Source organism: Sinocyclocheilus rhinocerous, unplaced genomic scaffold (assembly GCF_001515625.1).
Source record: "Sinocyclocheilus rhinocerous isolate Xijiao unplaced genomic scaffold, SAMN03320098_v1.1 scaffold55, whole genome shotgun sequence".
NCBI lineage: Eukaryota > Metazoa > Chordata > Actinopteri > Cypriniformes > Cyprinidae > Sinocyclocheilus > Sinocyclocheilus rhinocerous.
In genome coordinates, this window is record NW_015647461.1 from 925,828 (window position 1) to 947,140 (window position 21,313).

A 21,313-nucleotide genomic window follows, 5' to 3' on the forward strand; every position below is an offset into this window, starting at 1 on the left:
TGTTTTTTTTTGGCAAATGGATTACCATTTGTATTTCTTTTTACTACAAATTCCATGGTTAAACTATGGTTAGTGTAGCAAAAACCATGGTTAATTTGTGGTTACCATGGTTTGACAATAGTAACCATTGTCTTTGGATTTATAGTAAAATCATCCTTAATTTTCGTAAGGGTTGTGTTGTTGTCTGCCCTAGCTCCCCCTAAACCTATTATAAAATATCTGTTAAATTACTACTGTAACATTACAATAGATAATAATGATGTGCTTTATACAGTATTTTGAGTGATGACTGATTAATGGTCTGCTGCTGCTTAACTATGTAAACAAAGACAAAACTACAATAGCATATTTACAGATGAAACTGACCTGCTCTTGAAACCCTGAACAGTAGTTTTGCTTCTCTGCTCCACCTGTGCGCTTCCACGGTCCACTCCATTCTCTCTCGCATTGATTACTCTGATCTGATCCAAACCGTTAGGCCCGGAGAGCTCGCGAGCCGAAGCATTGCCAGTCACGACTAACCGATTCATGATTTATTAGAGATTTCATTATCGAATGGCGAATTCGGAAATAATCGCTTAAGTACATTCGGCAGGCAATTATACAATGATAATATTAAAATAGCGGGCCAAATCGGCTGCCAGGCCACCGGGAATTGTCCCGGTTCTCCCGATGGCCGGTCCGCGCCTGATTTCCACAGACACGCAGAATGTGCAGGATTCTTTTTGCGGCTTAATATTCTCAGACACTAGTCCATATCGCGTTTTGATTCAAGTGTACTGACCTACTTTTGATTTATTCGTCCAAAATGTGGCATATTCCGTCCGCGTTAGGCTATAGGAATTCCGTTTTTATGACTGGATTCTACGAACCAGTCTGTGTTTTCCGCATCGCGGAAATTATAGGGCCGTATGTCTCAGAGTAGTCAGTGCAATTTGGGAATAAATCAATTAAATCTGTATGTGGATGTGTGTAAATATTCAAATGTAATCCCCTTTGTAATCTTTAACATTTTCATAAGTAACTGTAATTTAATTACACATTTTTTTCTTAGTAACTGTAACTGATTACAGTTACGTTTATTTTGTAATTAAATTACGTAACGCAGTTACATGTAACTAGTTACTCCCCAACACTGAAAACCAGAGCATATGATCGGGCTCATCACTTTGATTCATGGGGCCTGGGAAGTTCACCAAAAAATTCTTTAAATAAATCTCTTTATTTTTCTGTCTTTCTTAGCAACTCTTCAACTGTCAAGCACTCAAGAAGCTGAGCATGCCTGACAATGACCTCTCCAACCTGCCAACCACCATCGCCAGCCTTGTGAATCTAAAGGAGTTAGATATTAGTAAAAATGGTACATCCTTAACTCCATTTGTTCTATATTTGCTTTTTTAAATCTATTTTTCCAAGCTATTTTTTTGTGCTGAGCATATTGGTATGATTGTGTATGATTATACTTTTATACAGTACACATATACCCTGTATCAACATGGTAAAACTGGCTTTATCTCAGGTATTCAAGAGTTTCCAGACAACATCAAATGCTGTAAATGTCTATCAGTTGTGGAGGCCAGTGTAAATCCTATAGCCAAGTAAGTAGAGCTGCTTTCTTAAATCAGAAAAAGTAAGTAGACATTTCTTAAATCAGAAAGACTGACAAGTGTAATGTTTGATAATTGTTGTATTACGTACATATAGGTAGTTGACGAATCCATATATATTTACTTAACGTTTTATGTGAATTTTATGTCAATAGATTTTAGTTTAAATTTTATGGCAACTCTTTTCTTAAATTTTTTAATATCACTTTAATCTAATTTTCCTTCACTAGTTTATTTAAATGGTGTTGTGGATTTTTAAAAACAAGAGTACTTCAAACCCTTTAAATGTGAGATAATAAAAGCTGCATGTAAAATAATCATAAAAAGAATAGAATAAAAAAAGCATGTTACGTTTTTCATCTCCACTAATTTTGCCATTTTTTTTTCAAACACTGTTTCGAATTTCTGTTCGAATTTCTTCATTTACACTGCCTTCAAATGTAAAGAGATGAAGCTTTTGTTTTGTACACCTACTATAGCAGCTAAGGAAATAAACCAATACTGATTTCAATCTAACACCACTTCAAATAATTGTATTAATATGTAAATCTCTTCTCTTATCTTTCCTGAAGAGGATTTCCAAACTACAGTAACACAATATGAAATTGTTTATTATATCATACATGGATTTGCTGTATTTATTCTTTTCACTCTCAAATGAAGGCAATTATTTGCCTTCCTTTTCTGGGTTCCTTAGGATAAAAATATAAAGTGAACATACATGCGAAAGCTAGATGTTTTCATATTTCATATAACGTTTTTTTTCTCTTTTTTAATCCATGAATAAACATACACTGAAAAAAATGATACTAATTTGCAATGATACTAAGTGGTTGCAAACAATTAAAAAAAAAATAAAAAAATGTTGAAAGTTAGTCAACTAAATTTGTTTATTTAAATGTAGCTAAAATACATTGATTGCAACCACTTAACTTAAAAAAAATTGAGTAAATTCAATGAATAATTTTTTTCAGTGTAGTTTTGAATTCTAAAGCACATTTGTACATTAATAATGCATATTGTAAGTAGACATCATGCCTTATAACTGAACCAAACTCAACTCAAGGAGAGATAAGACATGTATTTCTTTTTGTATCTCAGTGTATTTGTTTGGCCTTCAGTCTTAAGCTGAGCTTCAAATCTTTGATTCAGAAGTTTATGATAGAGGATCAAACATTCAGGATCCAGTGCATGGTCTCTGCAGAGAACCCTTTTCTTCATATTATGATTAAATCAGCCCTCAAGTGACTCCATTTACTGGGATGCTAACAGAGCCAGTAGAAGGGGAAGCGTAGAGGGATTACAGATGGCTCTCACCGCTCCTGAAGTACTTAACGCTTATCAAATCTTAAGGGCACTGGCCTTTGAGAGGGTCTGATCACCTCTCTGTTCCTGCAGGCTCCCAGACGGCTTCACCCAGCTCCTCAACTTGACACAGCTCTTCTTAAATGACGCCTTCCTTGAATACCTGCCTGCCAATTTTGGGAGGTAAGAGCTTCATCTTGGGCCTCTCTGTTCCTGCTCTGCTGGGACTCTTTAGCACACCCATCTGAGTTTGTCTCGTTCTTGTAGTTGTCATCGTAGCGTTTTTATTTTTAGATGATATTTTGTATCCGAGGAGCAGCATGGTGCTGATTCTGGCAGTGATTTGCCTAAAGCTTTCATGAATAAATGGGTTCTTGCAGCTCATATTGGGTTTAATGATGAATAGTTATTTCATTTGCATTGGGAAAAGGGGATTTGTTATGGCAGCTGACATTGGTCAAGGGATGTTGCATTTAGTTTTGATAAAATAATCTGGGGAATTCACTAAAAATGAATTGCCCTGACAACACTGTGTATTTGCACGGGCTGTCTGTGTTGTTATAGAGCTTGATTCATTCTCTTCAAGCTCTTTTAGAAGGTGGTAATAGCACAATGTAAATTGCACAATGTCCAGACAAATAGCCCTAAGTCTGGACATTTATAGCAAGAAGGGCACATTCATGCTGAAATGATTGACATTAATTTAAATACTCATGGTGCAGTGCTATTTCGGCACAAATAGCGTCTGGTTAAACTGCATTGTGAAGGATTAGTAATATTTTTTGTGCTCAAATACCACATGCAAAAGTGGCAGAACTGTTTATTGAATTCACTCCTATGTTTTTGCTTTGACAAAAATTAGATTGAGATTTAGAATTTTTCCAAAAATGATTTGCAACCTTTTTTTTTTTCAGATTATCTAAATTACGAATCCTGGAGCTTCGTGAGAATCATCTGAAAACTATGCCAAAGTAAGTTACTTAATTTCTTATGCATAATTCTTTCGCTACTGCCAACATGGGGTCATTAAATAAATACATGCCATGAAAAAAAAATGGTGTAGGACAAACATTGAATTTTTTATTCACCAATTTATTTATTTTAATTTATTTTGTTTTATGGGTGTCCTTTTGCTTTATATTTAGTCTTTACTTCACAACAAGTATTTGTTTCTGGCACAAGGCATTTTGATTAAATTCCGTTTGAATTTCTTCATTTACACTGCTTTAAAATGTAAAGAGATGGAGCTTTTGTTTTGTACACCTATAGCAGTTATTTGCAGATATTTGAATCTAACACCACTTCAAATCATTGCATTAATATATAAAACTCTTCTCTTCCCTGAAGATACATTTCATTTAGTTTTTTATTCATCCCTCAATAATGTGATTTAGAAACAAGTTTATGTAACAAACTCAGAGTAGCAGAGTCTACAGTGTCATTTGTCACAGTGGGGAAGACCTCTGGACCCCTCTAGAGAGGGACACATATTGCACACGATGGTTTATGCTTGCTGACTTGTTCAGATGTACTGGTTCAAGACTATTTTTATCTGCCAGCAATAATACCGCCAATTTTTCCTTCAAAACCAGACTGCATGAGGTAATGTTCTCCAATCTGGGAGAGCCGTGTTTGCCCACATATTGAATGAGGGCCATGTTGTGAATATCGTCACAAATATTTGAGAACAGATTTACAGAATTTTCTTTTTTGGATAAACTAGTTCTTTAAATCCTAAACTTTAAGTGCATTTAACAATCCATAATATCTACATATATTTAAAAATGAGTTTTGATTTCTTTTCTTGCCATGTTGCAGGTCAATTCATAGGCTGTCGCAACTGGAGCGGTTAGACTTGGGAAGCAATGAATTCTCTGAACTGGTAAGAAAGATGTTCTCCTCTTGAACACTTTTATCAATGGGACAGCTGTTACCTCACTCAGTCTTTATCCAGCATGGATTTTGGCTTAGGGGGTATAGAGGAGGTGGGTAGGGGAAGCTGTCGCCTCGTCAGATCTCTAGTGCTGCACTCTAGTGCTGCACTGCGTTTTGGTTGCATCATGCACTGATCCATTATTCATGAGTTGATTCAAACATGCAGCGCTTGCCATGACAGAACGTTCACCACTGAGCTGTATTTAATTGGCTCACCCAAGCTGGAGTAAACAATGGCAAGGAATTTATCATATGTATCCCATGTAGCCCCACTCACAGCATGCCTATAGCTGTTTCCTTCAGTGCTTAATGCTGGCATTGTTGCATTTATTTATTTGAGTATAAATCAATGAAGAGGTCCGTGAGCAGGCAAGTTACTGTGTCTAGAGGAACTGTGGCAGTTGAACACAAAAGTAGCCATTAATAGCAGTTTTTTTTTTAAAGGGGTGGTTAATTGCGATTTCACTTTTTTAACGTTAGTTAGTGTGTAATGTTGCTGTTTGAACATAAACAATATCTGCAAAGTTACGAAGCTGAAAGATCAATGCAAACGGAGATATCGTCTTTTAAAATTCTGGCAGTTTAATGCCTACAAAAACGGCTGGTAGGGACTACAACAAGTTACTTCCCGGGTTCGTGACATCACAAACCCAGATAAACCCCGCCCTCGGGAAAAGGCAGCAAAGGGGGCGAGGCCATGCTGCGCTGCTTTAGAGAAGAGGAGGAGAAAACTAGAGGTGTACGTAACAATCTATCCATATATTAATTGCGATTCTGTCTTCTAACGATTCTAATGGATTCCCAAGTTTCAAAATCAATGTTCTAAAGCAACGGTTTTTAATACTGTTCCTCTCGTTCCCCTGCTCTACACACGCTCTGCATCTTTGACTTTGCTCTGTGATAGCTTGACTAGGAGCTGTCAGTTGTTTTTAAAACTGGTCCATTCCAATGACCATGAAACGTGTTGAAAGAACGGCTGGAAAAACATTTAAGTTTGGGCTGGGTGATAAATAGATATTGATATTTAGAGAAAAAAATAAATCCACAATATCAATAGTAAAAGCAATTTCATTTGATAAAAGCAATTGTCAAATACACACTGAATCTCAAATGTATTGATGATAAATTGGCGAAATAAAATTTGAGGAACCAATATTACAATACAAAATTACAAAGTTCATTTTATTTTTATTATTTTTATTTATTATTATTGTTGTTGTTGTTTTTGTTGCAAGGAATACCACGCAAAGATATTTTTCACTCATTTGAATTCATAACGTATACAATAAGATGTGTTTGTGCAGCAAAAAAAAAAAAAAAGCTTGGCAAAAATTGTTGTAATTTAATTGTTCAATTTTCATTCGATTGCATTTTAAATGATTAATCAAATTGTTAAATTTATAAATTAATTTCTTAAGTTGACAAACCATTTTTGATGATTAATTTGTCTTAAATCATAAAACATTTCAGAAAAAAGCATATAATGGTAAATTAAAAGGTAGTGCACTCTGTAGTTATATTATCTTCATGGTTGAGTCCTATTGAACATGTGAAATGCATTTCATGGAATATCATGGTAAATCAATATTATATTATTTGGGAAAAAAAATTGTGAAAAAAAAAATATTTGGCCATGTCACCCAGGCCTATTTTAAGCTTCCAGGTACCAAGGTGGAGTTTGTAGAGTTGTGGAATTACTTTTAAACTTTGTATCAGTGTCATACACACGTTTGGAATATCCAGGGCACTTTGTCCTTGGGTGATGAAAAAATACATGCGTGCACCAATGCTTCCAAAGGGAACAGATGGTTTGGCATTGCAGTAAGCGTACTTTACTGCTCAAAGCCCCCAAGTAATAAGAGAACACCCATCAACACTTTCTGGTTCTGCTGTCTGGACTTTCAATCTCAGTGTCCCACTTCAGGATGACTTTTCAAATAACTTTTGACCTTTCCTGTTGGCAGCCCCATCAGTGCTCTTTTAATTTGAGCTCAGCTCCTTATCAGTCGTTTTAAATATCTCTGATAATGGTGATTTTTGACCTGTCTTACCTGAGAATTGTTGTCCTTCTCAACTGTGTCCAGCAATTCTAAACATTATCAACTTTATATATTCTATGTAATCTGTGAAATTGGTATTAAATGTTTCATTCCATGTCCTAAATGATGGAATCTCACAAAAAAAAAACCTTCTCTGGTTGATGATCAACATTATCTGGAGGTTAAACATCTCTTTTCAGGTCTTATTTTGTACTCCATTCATAAACGTCTGACATCTTTAATGAGAAAAACAACAGCACATTAACAAGCAATAATCCTCAACTGAAATGTAACTGAGCAGTTTCCTCAAGCATTTTTGGATGCATTGCATCATGTCAGGTAATCATGGCATAGCAGTTGCAGAGCCTGAAAACAATCATTAGTTTAATTTATAATAGCTCTGTTGGTGTCAAGTTCTTTAAGGCAGATATTTCTCTGTAACAGCACACATTCATTCCCCAAACAATGAGTGTTGAGAATGGAGCACTGATGGCAGGAGGCATTTGTCAGGATATCTGACTCTTGCTGTGATGTTGGCAGATGTTGGCTGGTGTGGTGCCCTGAGCTGCAGATAGTTTCTTAATTGAAGTCCTTGCTGAGGGGATCATGAAGGGACAGATGCTGGGGCTCAAAGGGAGAGAAAAGCAGAGAGCAGCCATTAAGAACTGACTGAGTCTGCGGCGCATAGGGGATTTGGGTCTGTTGAAACTAAATTTAAAACAATAATTTGTTTTTGAAGCCTCTGGAATGTTGTCAAGATCTTGCTTTTATTATATAAGAATTGGCTATTGGTTTCATCACGTTATAACGTTTGTGCTGACTTTAAATGATTCAAAGGATGTGCAGTAAAGTGGTTTGATTTAATATTTGATACCCACTTTAAGGTGTTTTTCCGAAATTAAAATAGGCTCCAATATTTCCTTTTTACGGTAATGTTTTTTTTTAAATATCTTGGATAATGTAGAAAAGCAAATCAAGCTTCTCTGAGAATTTAGCAGACAATTTACAATACATTTATTACCACACACTGTTTTTTAAGACCCAGAACCATGAAAATCTGAGCTTTCAGTTTGGGGCTTTTATTTCAAATATGTTGAATGCATTAAAAATTGTACAATATACAGTATATATGCATTTATTTATTTATTTCATTTCATTTCATTTATTCATTTTTTTTTTACCAAGTAAAGTATAATTGTATAATGCACCTTGAGATGAAGCTATCATAATGATTCAATTAACGTTCATAAATTGCTATTCATTTGGGATGCAAAACTGAATATATTGTTCTTTTGTTGGTTATGACTTTAATGTTACAGCCAGAAGTGCTGGAGCAGATCCATAGTTTAAAAGAGCTGTGGTTGGACAACAATTCATTACAAACCATACCAGGGGTAAGCAATTTCAAAAGTATAATAGAATTCCAGAGTTAGCATCTATTGCATGTACTAAATATGAGCATACCTTGTCAGCCCTGTTATAGATTTCATGCATAAAAAATACCAGTAAGGCTTTAAGGTATGAAACATTTTGTCATTATTTACTCACTCTCATGTCATTCTGCCATATAATATGGTGTTGCAAGAACTTGAGTGCAAGTAAATGAGAGATGAGAAAATCTTGGGGGGAACTATTGGAATTCGACAACATGACATTTTAGTATGCTAGTACTAGACTCTAATATATGGATAAAGCATAATATATGATTTCTTTCATTTATCTCTCTTGTCATCTGCTGAAGTCTATTGGGAAATTGAGGCAGCTGCGATATCTAGACTTGGCTAAGAACAGGATTGAGAGTCTAGATGCAGATATCTCCGGCTGTGAGTCCTTAGAGGATCTACTCCTCTCTTCCAACATGCTGCAACAATTACCTGATACAATAGGTGAAGTTCCACTGCTTACTCTTTTGAAATATTTGGGTTTTTAGGTTTCGGTGTGTCTTTACAATGCTAAAACATCTTTCACAGGAAAGTTGAAAAAGTTGACAACATTAAAAGTTGATGACAACCAGCTCACCTCACTGCCTAACACCATTGGAAGGTTAGTAACTCACTTACGACTCATCCAGCTGTGTAACGGAAAAATGACAAAGGCAGAAAATACCTTCTGAGATGTCTTAGATCATAATCCCTGAACATTTATCTAATGCACAAGTTTTTTTTCCCAAGTTTATGGAATTATGTTGTGGTTTATAGCCATATAATAAACCTGATGCTCAGGTTGGTCAGTACAGTCTTTAATGACTTAAACCTTTGAAATTGTATAGTTTTTTTATGATGATACTTGATGGCATTGTACTGTAGCTTGTACTCTCAGTATTGGATTTTTCACTGAATTGCCATCTGGGGCACGATATAACAATTCTGCTGTCATTCTGGCAGTTTTTCTCACCCCGGCATGAGAAAACGCTGACTGTGTTTTTACATCTTTATTACCTGTATTTGAGGGAAACAATGTATGCAGCTGATAGGAAAAAAACATAAGCTTCTGAATTTAAAGTGTACAATTAATTAAAAACCTTAAAATATTGATACCTTTTAACTATACCTAAATAAATAGTTTAATCTTTTTATTGGTCATTCTACAAAATCAGTGCCATTTTTGTGTCTCTCATACACTACCATTCAAACGTTTGGGGTCAGTGTGTGTGTTTTCTTAAAGAAATAGTACTATTATTCAGCAAGGAGGCATTAAATTCAATAAAGTTAAAATCAAATTAAACAAAAAAAACTGTCAACCCTGTAACCTTTCTGATGGCATCATTATATTGCAGTTTGAGATGACTCAGTGTAATTAATTAACACTGAAAATATTACCTTATATTGTTCTGATAAAATCTTCCACAAATGAATTTTACAAATTGCAAATCAAACTGGCTAATCAGTCTGACTTTAGATTTTTAATGCAGAATCAAATGGGAAATTCAGGGACGAGGTGCATATACCATATTTCTTAGCATCTGTTAATTAATATGTCATATTTTCTGCAGACTGCCTTTTTCATTTGTCATAGCTGTCACCACTACCTCATTCCTGTGATACTATACTCCATGCATCTCTCTTCTTGGTTTGTCATTGCTCGGTTCTGTGTGTTGTGTTAATCAAACATGCATCTTAAATGGGCACCTCAGTGCACGTGGCAAAACCGGGTAAGTAGACCAGCGAGTGTTTGTATTCCCCATACGTCTGCCACAGCATGTTTATTTAGGCAAGGGCATACCTTTGCATCCATATCTCGCTTAAAGAGACACAATGAAAGCCCTGCATATGGAAGGCCAGCTGGACCGGTCTGCTAAAACAAATGTTGGACTAATGACCTTACTTAGCTTAACAAATATACATTGACCTCTTTCAAATTCATTCAATTAAAATAAGACCAAAAAGGGGGGAAAACTAAGGAACAAAATACAGGAGGGTTGCAAGGGAAAAAAGGGTTTTAAATGACTAATGTGAGGTCCGTTACTAAAAGTACTGAAACTCATTTGACTCAATAAACACTGTGGCATATACCAGATCATTGTAAATGTTATAAACTAACATAAGGTTTGTTTTAAGAGCCCAGTATTTCATATGATTAGTGCTTTTTACAATCACCAGAATTGTATTGCAGTATATTTAGTAAATTCATCATCAATCCCTTTAACATGTCTTCATATCTTTTTGACATGGAGACAATGGTTCCACATAACTCATAATTCTCATTTCCATTAACAAAACTCATTTATTCCCTGTCTTAAAATAATATGAGTCATAGACACTGATACTACATAAATAAATGTACTTAAGATTTGATATTTTGTTTGCACATTGTAAACATTTGAGTGAGATGTTAGAATGTAAATTGCATATTAAAGGAATAGTTTACTTTTCATCATTTACTCACCTTCATTTTCTTCCAAACCCTTATGACTTTATATTCTTCCGTGGAACACAAAAGGATAAATGTTGATGAATGTACTGGTCGCTCTTTTCCAATGAAAATGAACAGGAACTGAGCCTGTCAAGCTCCAAAATGACAAAATAGCAGAATAAGCATCATTAACTGGCGTCTGTACTGCATAGTAAAAGTCTTCTGAAGACATACAATTTAAGAAAAATAGGGTACAATGTACTGTGTTATTATGAAGAAATTTTCTGTATTGATTTATCACAGTTGTTTTACCTATACTTTAAATTATGCATTGAATTGTGTAGCGTTTTAGGTAATGTCCTAGCACAAATTTACCAGTATCTTTTCTGTGTTTCTACAGATTTTTTTTCCTCACAACGTATGATACCTTGTGAAAACCTATTTACCTTCCCCTGGAATTATCATTAAGGCTGAATGCACTATACATATAGCAAGATGTTCTGTAAATAATCAGTTAAGGTCTGTTCCTCACACAAAGATTTTGCATGGCTTTAGAAGACTTGAAAAATAGTGCATAGGTTGTTATGAACTACATTTCATAATGCTTTTTTGGAGCTTGACATCCTGTATCCTTAATTCACTTTCATTATATAAAAAAGTGTGTACAAAAAGATCATATAGGTTTGGAACGACATGAGGGTGAGCAGAAAATAAGAGAACTATTCCTTTAAGACTTTGGTTAAACCTGCTATTTAACCTTAAATCTAAACTTTTTTGAAGAAGAGTTATTCACTACAGTAGAGGCAATTATTTCTTTATCTGCTGACCTTTAAAGAGCCGTCACATGATGTAGCCTATGCATTTATCTTATCATCTCATGAAGTGTTTTCAATAGGCTTTCAATAGGGATTAAGCGATCCTGCATAACTGCACAGTCCTCACCTGCTTTCTCTTACATCTGCCAGTTTATCACTTTTAGAGGAGTTTGACTGTAGCTGTAATGAACTGGAGTCCCTGCCTCCCACCATTGGCTACCTGCACAGTCTTCGGACATTTGCGGCCGATGAGAACTTCCTGACTGAGCTGCCCAGGGAGGTGAGTATTAGTGTTATGCACTTTCTACAGTACTGATAATGAGGGAAATCAAAGGCACATTCTCTATATATTTTACCTCTCGTTGTGCTGAAAATACAACCTACACCAGCAAAGTCAGTTTAGATGGTTGGCAGCTCAAAACCATTAAAACTGTCAAAACAAGTTTAGGAACATTTACTGTATATGTTCAACAATAACTTGGCCAGCTTAGACCAACACTTCTGAAAGTTAAGTAAAACCAGTTAACAGCTGAACTAAAATCAGTTAACTAAGACCATTTTAGAATTTTTGATTAGTTTATTTCAACAAGGCCACTTTTTTTTTTTTTAGCTCACCTTCAGAACTTAGATAAATCTGGGGTCTTATAGATTTTACATGAATAAGTAATACCTTCATGATATCTTAATAGCTGTTATATTCATAAAAAGTGTTTACTTAATGCATTTATTTAATTAAAAATACAGTAAAACAGTAAATAAAAACAAGCTGACTTTTCAGCAGCCATTACTCCAGTCTTTAGTGTCACATGATTCCTCAAAAATCATTCTAATATACTAATTTCAAGAAACATTTCTTGTAATTTTCAATGCTGAAAAAAATGTGTGCTAGTTAAATAGTTTTTGTGGAAACCATGATGCGTCTTTTTTTTTCTGTGACAGAAAAACAGCATTTATCTGAAATAAAAATCTTTTGTAATATAAATGTCTTTACTCACTTTTGATCGATGTAATGTATCTATGCTGGGAAACAAAGTATTACTTTGTTAAAAAAAAAAAACACACAAAGCTATATTAAACTTGCAGATAAATCTTAAATTAAATATAATACAGTATATACAGTGGGTACGGAAAGTATTCAGACCTCCTTACATTTTTCACTCTTTGTTATATTGCAGCCATTTGCTAAAATCATTTAAGTTAATTTTTTTTCCTCATTAATGTACACACAGCACCCCATATTGACAGAAAAACACAGAATTGTTGACATTTTTGCGCTCCCACATTTTGAGATCCACTGAAGTGGCTAAAATCAGGACAGCTTAAATCTGTTTAACCAAATGCATGGTAATGTCCTGTTGACCTTCACTCGCCACTCGCTGTATTGACAGAATACAAGAGTCATTTTACCTGAGAGAAAGATGCTGATATTTAACAAAAAAAGCTGACAAAATTGCACTTCACCAGAGCTATCATATCCTGTTCTGTGTTGCAGATTGGAAACTGCAGGAATGTTACGGTCATGTCCTTGCGCTCCAATAAAATAGAGTTTCTGCCTGATGAAATTGGACAGATGACAAAGCTACGTGTTCTCAATCTAAGTGACAATAGGTAACACCTGATGTTCCTTTTTTTCATTTTACACCCTGCGCACGCATTTGTCTACATTCACATCAACACATGATCAAAATTGTTTAATGAATAAAAGATGAGACACATTATTTGCTTAAGAAAAGTGCCTCTTCAAATCTCTTATAGATTTGATGAACAGTCTTGATTGGTTCATGTAAAGCAGTGAGGATGGTGTTGATTATTTTCCATAATGGCACAGTAATGGGGCATGATATCAGAAAAGTGCCTGGCCTTCCCACAGGTTAATTAAGAAAGCTCTTTATGAGCTGTGCCGGACAGTTTTGATGCTCTGACTGCGATTATCTGGAAGTAGAGTAATTAAACTTAACCAAGACTAAACGTGGCATAGCCATTAGAGTACCTGAGTTAATGAGGTTTCTGAAGTGAACAGAATCACCACAGGTCTTCATAGCATTTTAACTACACGGAGTAACTCTCTCCAACAGTCTCATTTGGTTTTTAGCATCCATGTTTTGCCTTTTTGAATTCTCATGAACTAATTCTTTATGTTCTGTTTTAGGTTAAAGAATCTTCCCTTCACTTTCACTAAATTGAAAGATCTTGCTGCACTCTGGTTATCTGACAATCAGGTTGTTATCTGGACCTCCTTTTTAAATTGTGTACAAAGTATATAACTATATAGTATTTGGAGCACGTTTTAACCACATTGCATGAACAGTTAATATGGAGTAAAAACATTTTTACAAAAAATAAATAAATAAAATTGGCAGCTGTAGTTGCCAGAACTTTACTGTAAAAAAAAATATGGTAGCACTGGTATATATATATGTGATAATAAGATGACTTTTTCCACTGTTTAACTTCCAAAAACATAATTTTGTATTCAAAGTATTTTACTGTTAAATTATAGTACATTAAATGATCTGTTAGATTTATTATAGTTTTCATCGTAAATAGTAAGGCAATTTAACATTAACCAGTTAACCGTTTATTACAAAGCAGTTTTACCATCTTTTACCATTAAAATTCCAATAGTTTCTACAATGTACAGTTGCCCCAGTTAGGGTTTGGACAAATAAAGTACTTAATGTACTTAATGTGAAATATCAAACCAAATGGCAGTTTAAATCTAGATTTAACTATTTCTTTACAATTACTGTAACTTTTAACCAAATGTCACTTGGAGTTATTTTTATGATGCAATTGCGTGATGGTCACACATTTGTAATGTTTTTTTTTTATGTATCCAAATACTTTAAGAGGGCCACTGTATTTAATTATTAGTGAAATGTGGTTAAAAGTGGTCAAAATACATACTGCAATTTAATACATTTGATTTGGTAGTTGTATTTACAACAATTCGTTTTGTTATTCAGTCCAAGGCCCTTATCCCCCTTCAAACAGAGGCTCACCCTGAGACCAAACAGAGAGTTCTTACCAACTACATGTTTCCTCAGCAGCCCCGGCACGATGAGGGTAAGAATAAATCAACCGTTTCTCTTTCCTTTGATTTTACATTTCATTTAAACTTCTGGATGGATGTGTGTTTCCCTGCTGCAGATTACCAGTCTGACAGTGACAGCTTTAATCCCACTCTCTGGGAGGAACAGAGACAGCAGAGGATGACAGTGGCATTTGAGTTTGAGGACAAGAAGGAAGAAGAGGACAACTCAGGAAAAGTGAAGGTCCCTTTAAGAATTGAAAATGCGAACCTTTTTGGCCCTGTATTTACCTGGTATTAACATCCATCTCTGGTGATCTGATCACAGATGTTAATATCAGATGTAACCAGGGCCACTGCTGTATCTGGTTAGCTGGGATTTATAAAAAAAAAACTTTAAGCATCAGAAAAGGTCATATCTTTGCTATATGGGCTAAATCCTCTTCCCTCTATCTGCAGGTTGAGATTAATCTGAAGCGCTATCCCACCCCTTACCCAGAAGACCTAAAGAATATGGTGAAGTCAGTGCAGAACCTGGTGGGTAAAACCACTCACCCCCTCAACACTGAAAAATGTTCTTCTGGGACCAATATGGAGCTCCACAGCCAAGACAAGTATGAGCCCAAGTGGCCCATTGCTCCTAAGGAGGTAATGCTTCTTTATCTTATTTTGTCACAGTGCCTACTTGGGCTCATAGATCAATGTCTCTGCAATTTGGCTACAAAGTGCATTTTTTAAATTTTTTATAAAAAGAATAGATTAGACTCTGAATTTTGATTGGGCGAGCCATATTTGAAGCTGTTGAGGATTTTAAACAAGGGTCCAGGGATCTTAAAGTTGTTTACGGGTGCCAAAGCTAAAGGTACACTATGCAACTTTTGGGGTTCTAGTGGTTAATAAACAAAATTGCATGTAGCCGGAGCTACTTCTCTGTTTATGTATATGACTAGTCACGCAAGAATATTAACATATTATAGTCATACCATAGTAATTCAGGATAAGAAAAAAAAACACGTTTTGGAAGATGGATTCGTGATGTACTTGCTCATTATATCAATTTGTTGATTTAAAAAAAAAAAAGTTACATAGTGTATCTTCAATTTTTTTAATATATATACATTTTAGTTTATTGCAATAATTTTAACACATATAATAATGATGATAATAATAATACATCAATTTAATAATTAGTAATTTACTGTATTATATATATATATAATTATTAAATCATATTATATTTATTATATTATAAAAATAGAATATTAAAGGGTCATGAAACCCCGTTTTAGCACTGGTTAGTTCTCACCACAGTTTTAAAAAATGCTAAAAAAGTGGGCATGGTGCACTGCGGACAGTGCGGACTGTGGAGTGGAGCGGGAAGAGGAGAGACAGACAACTTCGGTTTCATTTCGCTCCCATCAAGTTAAAAACACAAATAAATGTACAGCCATTTGCACTCTGCATCGAAAACATATATATGAAGGTGAAATGAAGGTGAAACGTTGTTGCACCTCTGATAACTTTAAAGGCTTATTCTGCGGTGTTTACATAAGCCCTTTTTGACGGGTTGCGTCAAGGAGCTGTAAAAACGGTTACACTCACTAATATAAGTGAATGAATCGCGTTTGTGCCAAACTCTTATTACAACGCAAAAACAAACACTCTCCTTCGATCCATGAACACTTCTCTCAGTTAATGTACGTGGTCTCACAGTCTGAAGCGTCTGTTATAGCAAATCAACACATGCTGTTGTGAATAATTAAGCGAAGCGTGTTCTCATAGGATAAGAACACGCAGTCTCATGAATAATTATGAGACACCGACGTGTCAACGATGTACTGTAGTCCTTTGCCACGTCACAAATTGTGACGTCAACACGATGTAGATTTTAAACCTGGAAGATGAAAATAGCTCAAAAAAGCTTCAAATTAACCAGTTTTCTCCAACAATTAAAATTAACGGATGCTAACATTGTCTTCTATGATGTGTAACACAAACACCTGTGCTAAAATCTCAGAAAGAGTAGTCTGGGGTTTCATGACCCTTTAAGACCTCCGTGTATCGTCATGAGCCGCAGGGTTTAATTTGGTTTTGTCTGTGTATGTTTTTTTTTATAGCCTACATAAAATTAAATCATATTATATTTATTATATTATAATAATATAATATTAATTGAACATATGTGTCTTATATTACATTTACATTTAGTCATTTGGTCATGTTATATTGCTGTTGGTGCAGTTTTATAAAAACAATCCGAGGCAATGTGTTACGGTGATTACACACGGTAAAATGAACAATGACTGTAATGCACAGCCTCTCATGACTTACTGCTTGAATATCCATCACTTTGGAGTCACGGTTTATTTTGTCATTGAAGCATGAGCCACTTGTAGATTAGTGTGTGTTCTCTGTAGGTGACAGAACGAGAGGTCAAAGACTTTTCGAAACCACCAATGTCCGAACAAGGTGTCATCCTCAACTCAGCCATTGACATCCCAAAACGCAAAGACAAAGAGGATCTGACCGAGAGCTCAGAAGTATGACTTTTCTCTTTTAATAATTTCAAGTTTTCTCTTTTAAATGCTATGTCTTTATCCTTTTAAAATATTTTTGCACAGTATTATATCAGGGTTGCGGCTTATTTTAAGCTCAAAACACATACAGTAAGGGATTTCCAAAGTCAATAGTTTTAAAACAGAAGGATGAGAGTGTGTAATGAAATTCAGGCAGTAGTTTCTTTGTTTTTGAAGGCCTGGTATTTGCATCCTCGGTGTCTGAGTCAGTTCGGTTGCGTGTACAGAGAGTGTTGAATAGTGCTGAGAGTGTTTGTTAAAGGTTAGCTGAACCTGCGGAGATAAAATACACAAAGATCAGTGCAAATGTTTCATCTCTCACAGCCAGCAACACCCCTCCCCAACCGCCAGAGCTGCAGTGTTGTTTAGTACACAGAAAAACTACCAAGTCATTAACTCTGCCTATGAATATTAGAAAGAGCTGGGGCAATTAGTAGTGAATGTCACAGTAACCTTGTAGTATGTTTCATTTTTTAGTAACTCGCTTTTAAAATATCCTACAATAATTTATTTACTAGAAATCTAGACCTGCAGTGTTTTACTTCAGTTTTACATCCTGTAGCACTACTCCGAAAACAGCTGGAAATCTTTTAGTAAACAGATATAAAGGTCAGCGTGAAATGTCAAGAACACTCAGAGGATCCATTAAAGGTTCCTATATGAAAATAGTAATTGAATTCAGGAATGCTAAGATGATTTGAGTAAACTATAATAAATCTCAAGGAATTATGCAAACACAGCTACATTCATAATTCATTCATTGATGCCAGGCTTTTCTATGCTTGCAGTAGCTGTTTGTTTAGAATAGCATACAAGTGCATGGTGTATTGTGTCCATCGCAGCTTGGCCTCACACTGTTCCCCCCCATGGTCTCAGAGACCCCCCCGGCCAAACTGTGGAGCTACAAATATTCCTAATATTATCAGGGTTATCGGGACCTCGGGAGTACCAGTGCCATAAACCTCATGTATCTTACACATTCTTTTCTTTCTAGACCATGAGAATCCATTTTTGTTTGTTTGTATATATGTATGTATGTTTGTTTTGCTTAGATTTCTTTACATCGCGTCGTTCCCAAGCCGCAACAGCCAGAGAATACGAGCCTGGCCGTTACTTCCTCTTCCTGTTTCTGCCTCATAGTAAGTGGCTGAGAGACAAGACAGCAGAAAATCAGCTGAACATATGGGGTGGCTCATTTCAACTGCCTTCAAAGCAAATTCAATTATTTTTTTCAGACACCCCCATTGTGGGTGAAACATTTGTTAAATACTTGCGTGGGTTTGTTTCCCATAATGAAGTAATGAAGTCAGTGTTCGAATTACAGGGGGGCTAGACGGAACCGAGACCCCCAAGTTATCGTCATAGTCCCCCAGATATCTCGAAACTCAGGGTAAGGGGAGACTGTCCAGCAGCCTTGAAGTGTCATGTAAATGTCTTATTACAACAAGAGATTGCTGTCTCTATGGCATTTCAAAGAAATATTCTAATTTAAAATAGATTCATAAATATTAAACAATAAATAAGAAATAATATAAAAGCAAAAATTTGTATTAATAAATCTAAAATATAACTACTCGCAATGCTTTGTCAGCAGAACATACTGTGGGGGGAAAAATTCCAGTTACCACAGTTAGCCCTTTATTTCTGTGATTCTATAGATTTGGTTATTTTTTGAAAGCAAACAACATGTTTTGTCCTGTAGGGGATTTCAATCTCTTACAATCAAATGCGCAAAGGCTGCATTTGTTTAAACTAAAATACAGTAGGGCAGTACTATTTTGAAATATTTAAAACAATATAAAATAACTAATATGAAATAAAATATTTTAATATATTTTAAAATGCTGTTTTTTCTTGTGATGACAAAGCTACATTTCCAGCAGCTATTACTTCAGTCTATATTGTCACATGGTTCTTCAGAAATCATTCTAATATGCTGATTTGGTGCTCAAAAACATTTTTTTATTATTATCACTGTTGAAAACAGTTGTGCTGCTTAATTTGATATTTTTTTCCAGGATTCTTTGATGAATGCTTCATTTACTTTACATTTACATTTACTTTTATAAAAGTTATATAATACTATGTAATATTTTTTTTTATAAAAAATTATTTTCGAAAAGAAATTTAGCTGCCACTTTTGGTCAACATAATGTATCCTTTCTGAAAAAAAATATTAATAATAAAAAAAAAAAATCTGACTGAATCCAAATATGGAATGGTAGTGTATTAGAGCTCTTTTATTCCAAATATTGGGCCCCCGAAAATCTTTGGTATTATTCGAACACTGCACAACATGCATCAAATGGCCCCCATGCTGAATTTTGTTCACAATTCATTTAATACAAGTATGAAACCCATTAGCCTGCCGCATCAATTTAAACAGTCACATTTCTTTTGACCTGTTGTGAGGGAGCAATGCAGAAAAAAGACAAGATGAAAGGCAGAGAAGGGGAGAGGCGGCTGTTCTGAGAGAATCTTCTGATATGTGACTTTCCTCTTGCTCTGCTGCCGGTTGTGTGAGCCAGCCTGCTGATGTACAGTCAGGCCTGAGAGATGTGAGTTTTGTCATAGACAGCTGTGAGAGAGCTGGAAGCAACTGATTTGCTCCTGGGGGATTTGACCAGACAAGCCAGGACAAGGCCTGTGAATCATAACAGTCTATATATTACTAATGATGAATCTCAACTTGATGTTGAGGTGTGAGATCACACTCTGTTACTTCTAATATATTTCTCAGCTTCTGCTTTGTCATTTTGGGCCAGTGTTTGCATTTTAGAAGCATGAAACGGTCACTGTAATATAAAAACGGAATTGTTTAAAGGGGTCCTATTATGCTTTTTCACTTTTTTAATTTTAGTCAGTGTGTAGTGTGTATGTTTGGGCATAAAAAAGATCTAGAGAGTTACATATCTCAAAGTCCACTCCAAAGGGAGATATTTAGTTTTTAAAAAATCCCTTTATAAGAACTTTGGATGGGTTAAATGCAGAGCACTAATTCCAAGTATGGGTCACCATGCTTGGCCACATGTCACTTTCACTTTAGAGAAAACGAAGAAGAAGAGCTGCTGTGCTGTAGCGTCAAATTTTCGGCATGTCTAGAACAATTCTTACAAGTATAACACGACGTAGCTGGGCGCCGCCGGTGTGCCTACACTCATAGAAAATAATGTATTTGAATTTTAAAGAGACGTGGCACGACGTGACACTGCGCTTCTCGTCCGGTTGGGGGACCGCCTGAAACGCTGTTTTTTCACCTCCATGCCCAAACGTCTTTGTTTGGGCTTCCGAAAGTGGATGATGTCAGGAAACAGTGGTTGCAATTTATTTTTTTACTCTGTTCCTGAGCAATTATAACCCCAATTTGCTATTGTGTGCTGCGCATTTTACTGAGGACAGCTTCCACAACACGAGGGAGTACTGTGCCAGATTCGCCACAAGCTTTTGTTGAAAGACGGAGTAAGGGGCGTGGCAGTACTGAAACACCGTCTAAGCTGTTCGCCAATCACAACGCACTGGGACAGCTAACCAATCACAACACATTTTGTTTTTCGGAAGGCGGGCCTTCATCAAAGCCGGAACTAATCGAGCCGTTTGTGCCAGGCTGGGGAGAAAGGTATTTTAATAATGTAAATTATATGAAAAATAATGCGTTTTTCGAACCACCAAGCATGAGAGCATGTTCTAGTACACCCCCAAAACAAAATCAAGATTTTGTAAAAGAGCATAATAGGACCCCTTTAAGCACATTCAAATGAATGACTCATTTCACTATACTGCAAAAGCTTGACAGAATCTAAATACTAGCTACATTAATGTGTTTTTGCAGCGGTATTTCATGTTTTAGTTTACTGATCCTTTTTTAAAATTTTTTTAAACTGGAATCTCTTAACTTTATGCTGTCATGTGTCTTAATGGCTTAATGCCTAATAGAGTTTTATATAATATGCAATCAGGCAAACATATTTTCATATAGCCAAAATGTTAGCAGTTAGTACAGCAACAGTTTTCAATATAATTGGATGTTGCTTTGCATTTATTGACATTGTGACCATAAAATTGGATTATAAATGTCATTTAGTATAAGTTTTAGTATAAACAATTTGTGTTGCTCGATCTTGTTTTTTTAAATGAAAGATTGTAATTTGATTGC

General features: G+C 35.4%; 1 protein-coding gene across 2 annotated transcripts in view; it reads left to right on the forward strand.

The window, feature by feature from the left end:
- LOC107709201 (leucine-rich repeat-containing protein 7-like) overlaps window positions 1–21,313 on the forward strand; it is a 79,170-nt gene that overhangs the window by 35,183 nt on the left and 22,674 nt on the right. For both annotated transcript variants that reach the window (XM_016513637.1, XM_016513638.1), the window contains exons 3-19: window positions 1,243–1,360; window positions 1,520–1,598; window positions 3,006–3,095; window positions 3,827–3,883; window positions 4,731–4,794; window positions 8,206–8,280; window positions 8,628–8,772; window positions 8,857–8,929; window positions 10,020–10,037; window positions 11,704–11,833; window positions 13,046–13,161; window positions 13,703–13,772; window positions 14,520–14,619; window positions 14,704–14,828; window positions 15,044–15,232; window positions 17,002–17,124; window positions 18,213–18,299. In XM_016513637.1, coding sequence (XP_016369123.1) covers window positions 1,243–1,360; window positions 1,520–1,598; window positions 3,006–3,095; window positions 3,827–3,883; window positions 4,731–4,794; window positions 8,206–8,280; window positions 8,628–8,772; window positions 8,857–8,929; window positions 10,020–10,037; window positions 11,704–11,833; window positions 13,046–13,161; window positions 13,703–13,772; window positions 14,520–14,619; window positions 14,704–14,828; window positions 15,044–15,232; window positions 17,002–17,124; window positions 18,213–18,299 — 1,659 coding nt within the window. The remainder of the gene's footprint in view (window positions 1–1,242; window positions 1,361–1,519; window positions 1,599–3,005; window positions 3,096–3,826; window positions 3,884–4,730; window positions 4,795–8,205; window positions 8,281–8,627; window positions 8,773–8,856; window positions 8,930–10,019; window positions 10,038–11,703; window positions 11,834–13,045; window positions 13,162–13,702; window positions 13,773–14,519; window positions 14,620–14,703; window positions 14,829–15,043; window positions 15,233–17,001; window positions 17,125–18,212; window positions 18,300–21,313) is intronic.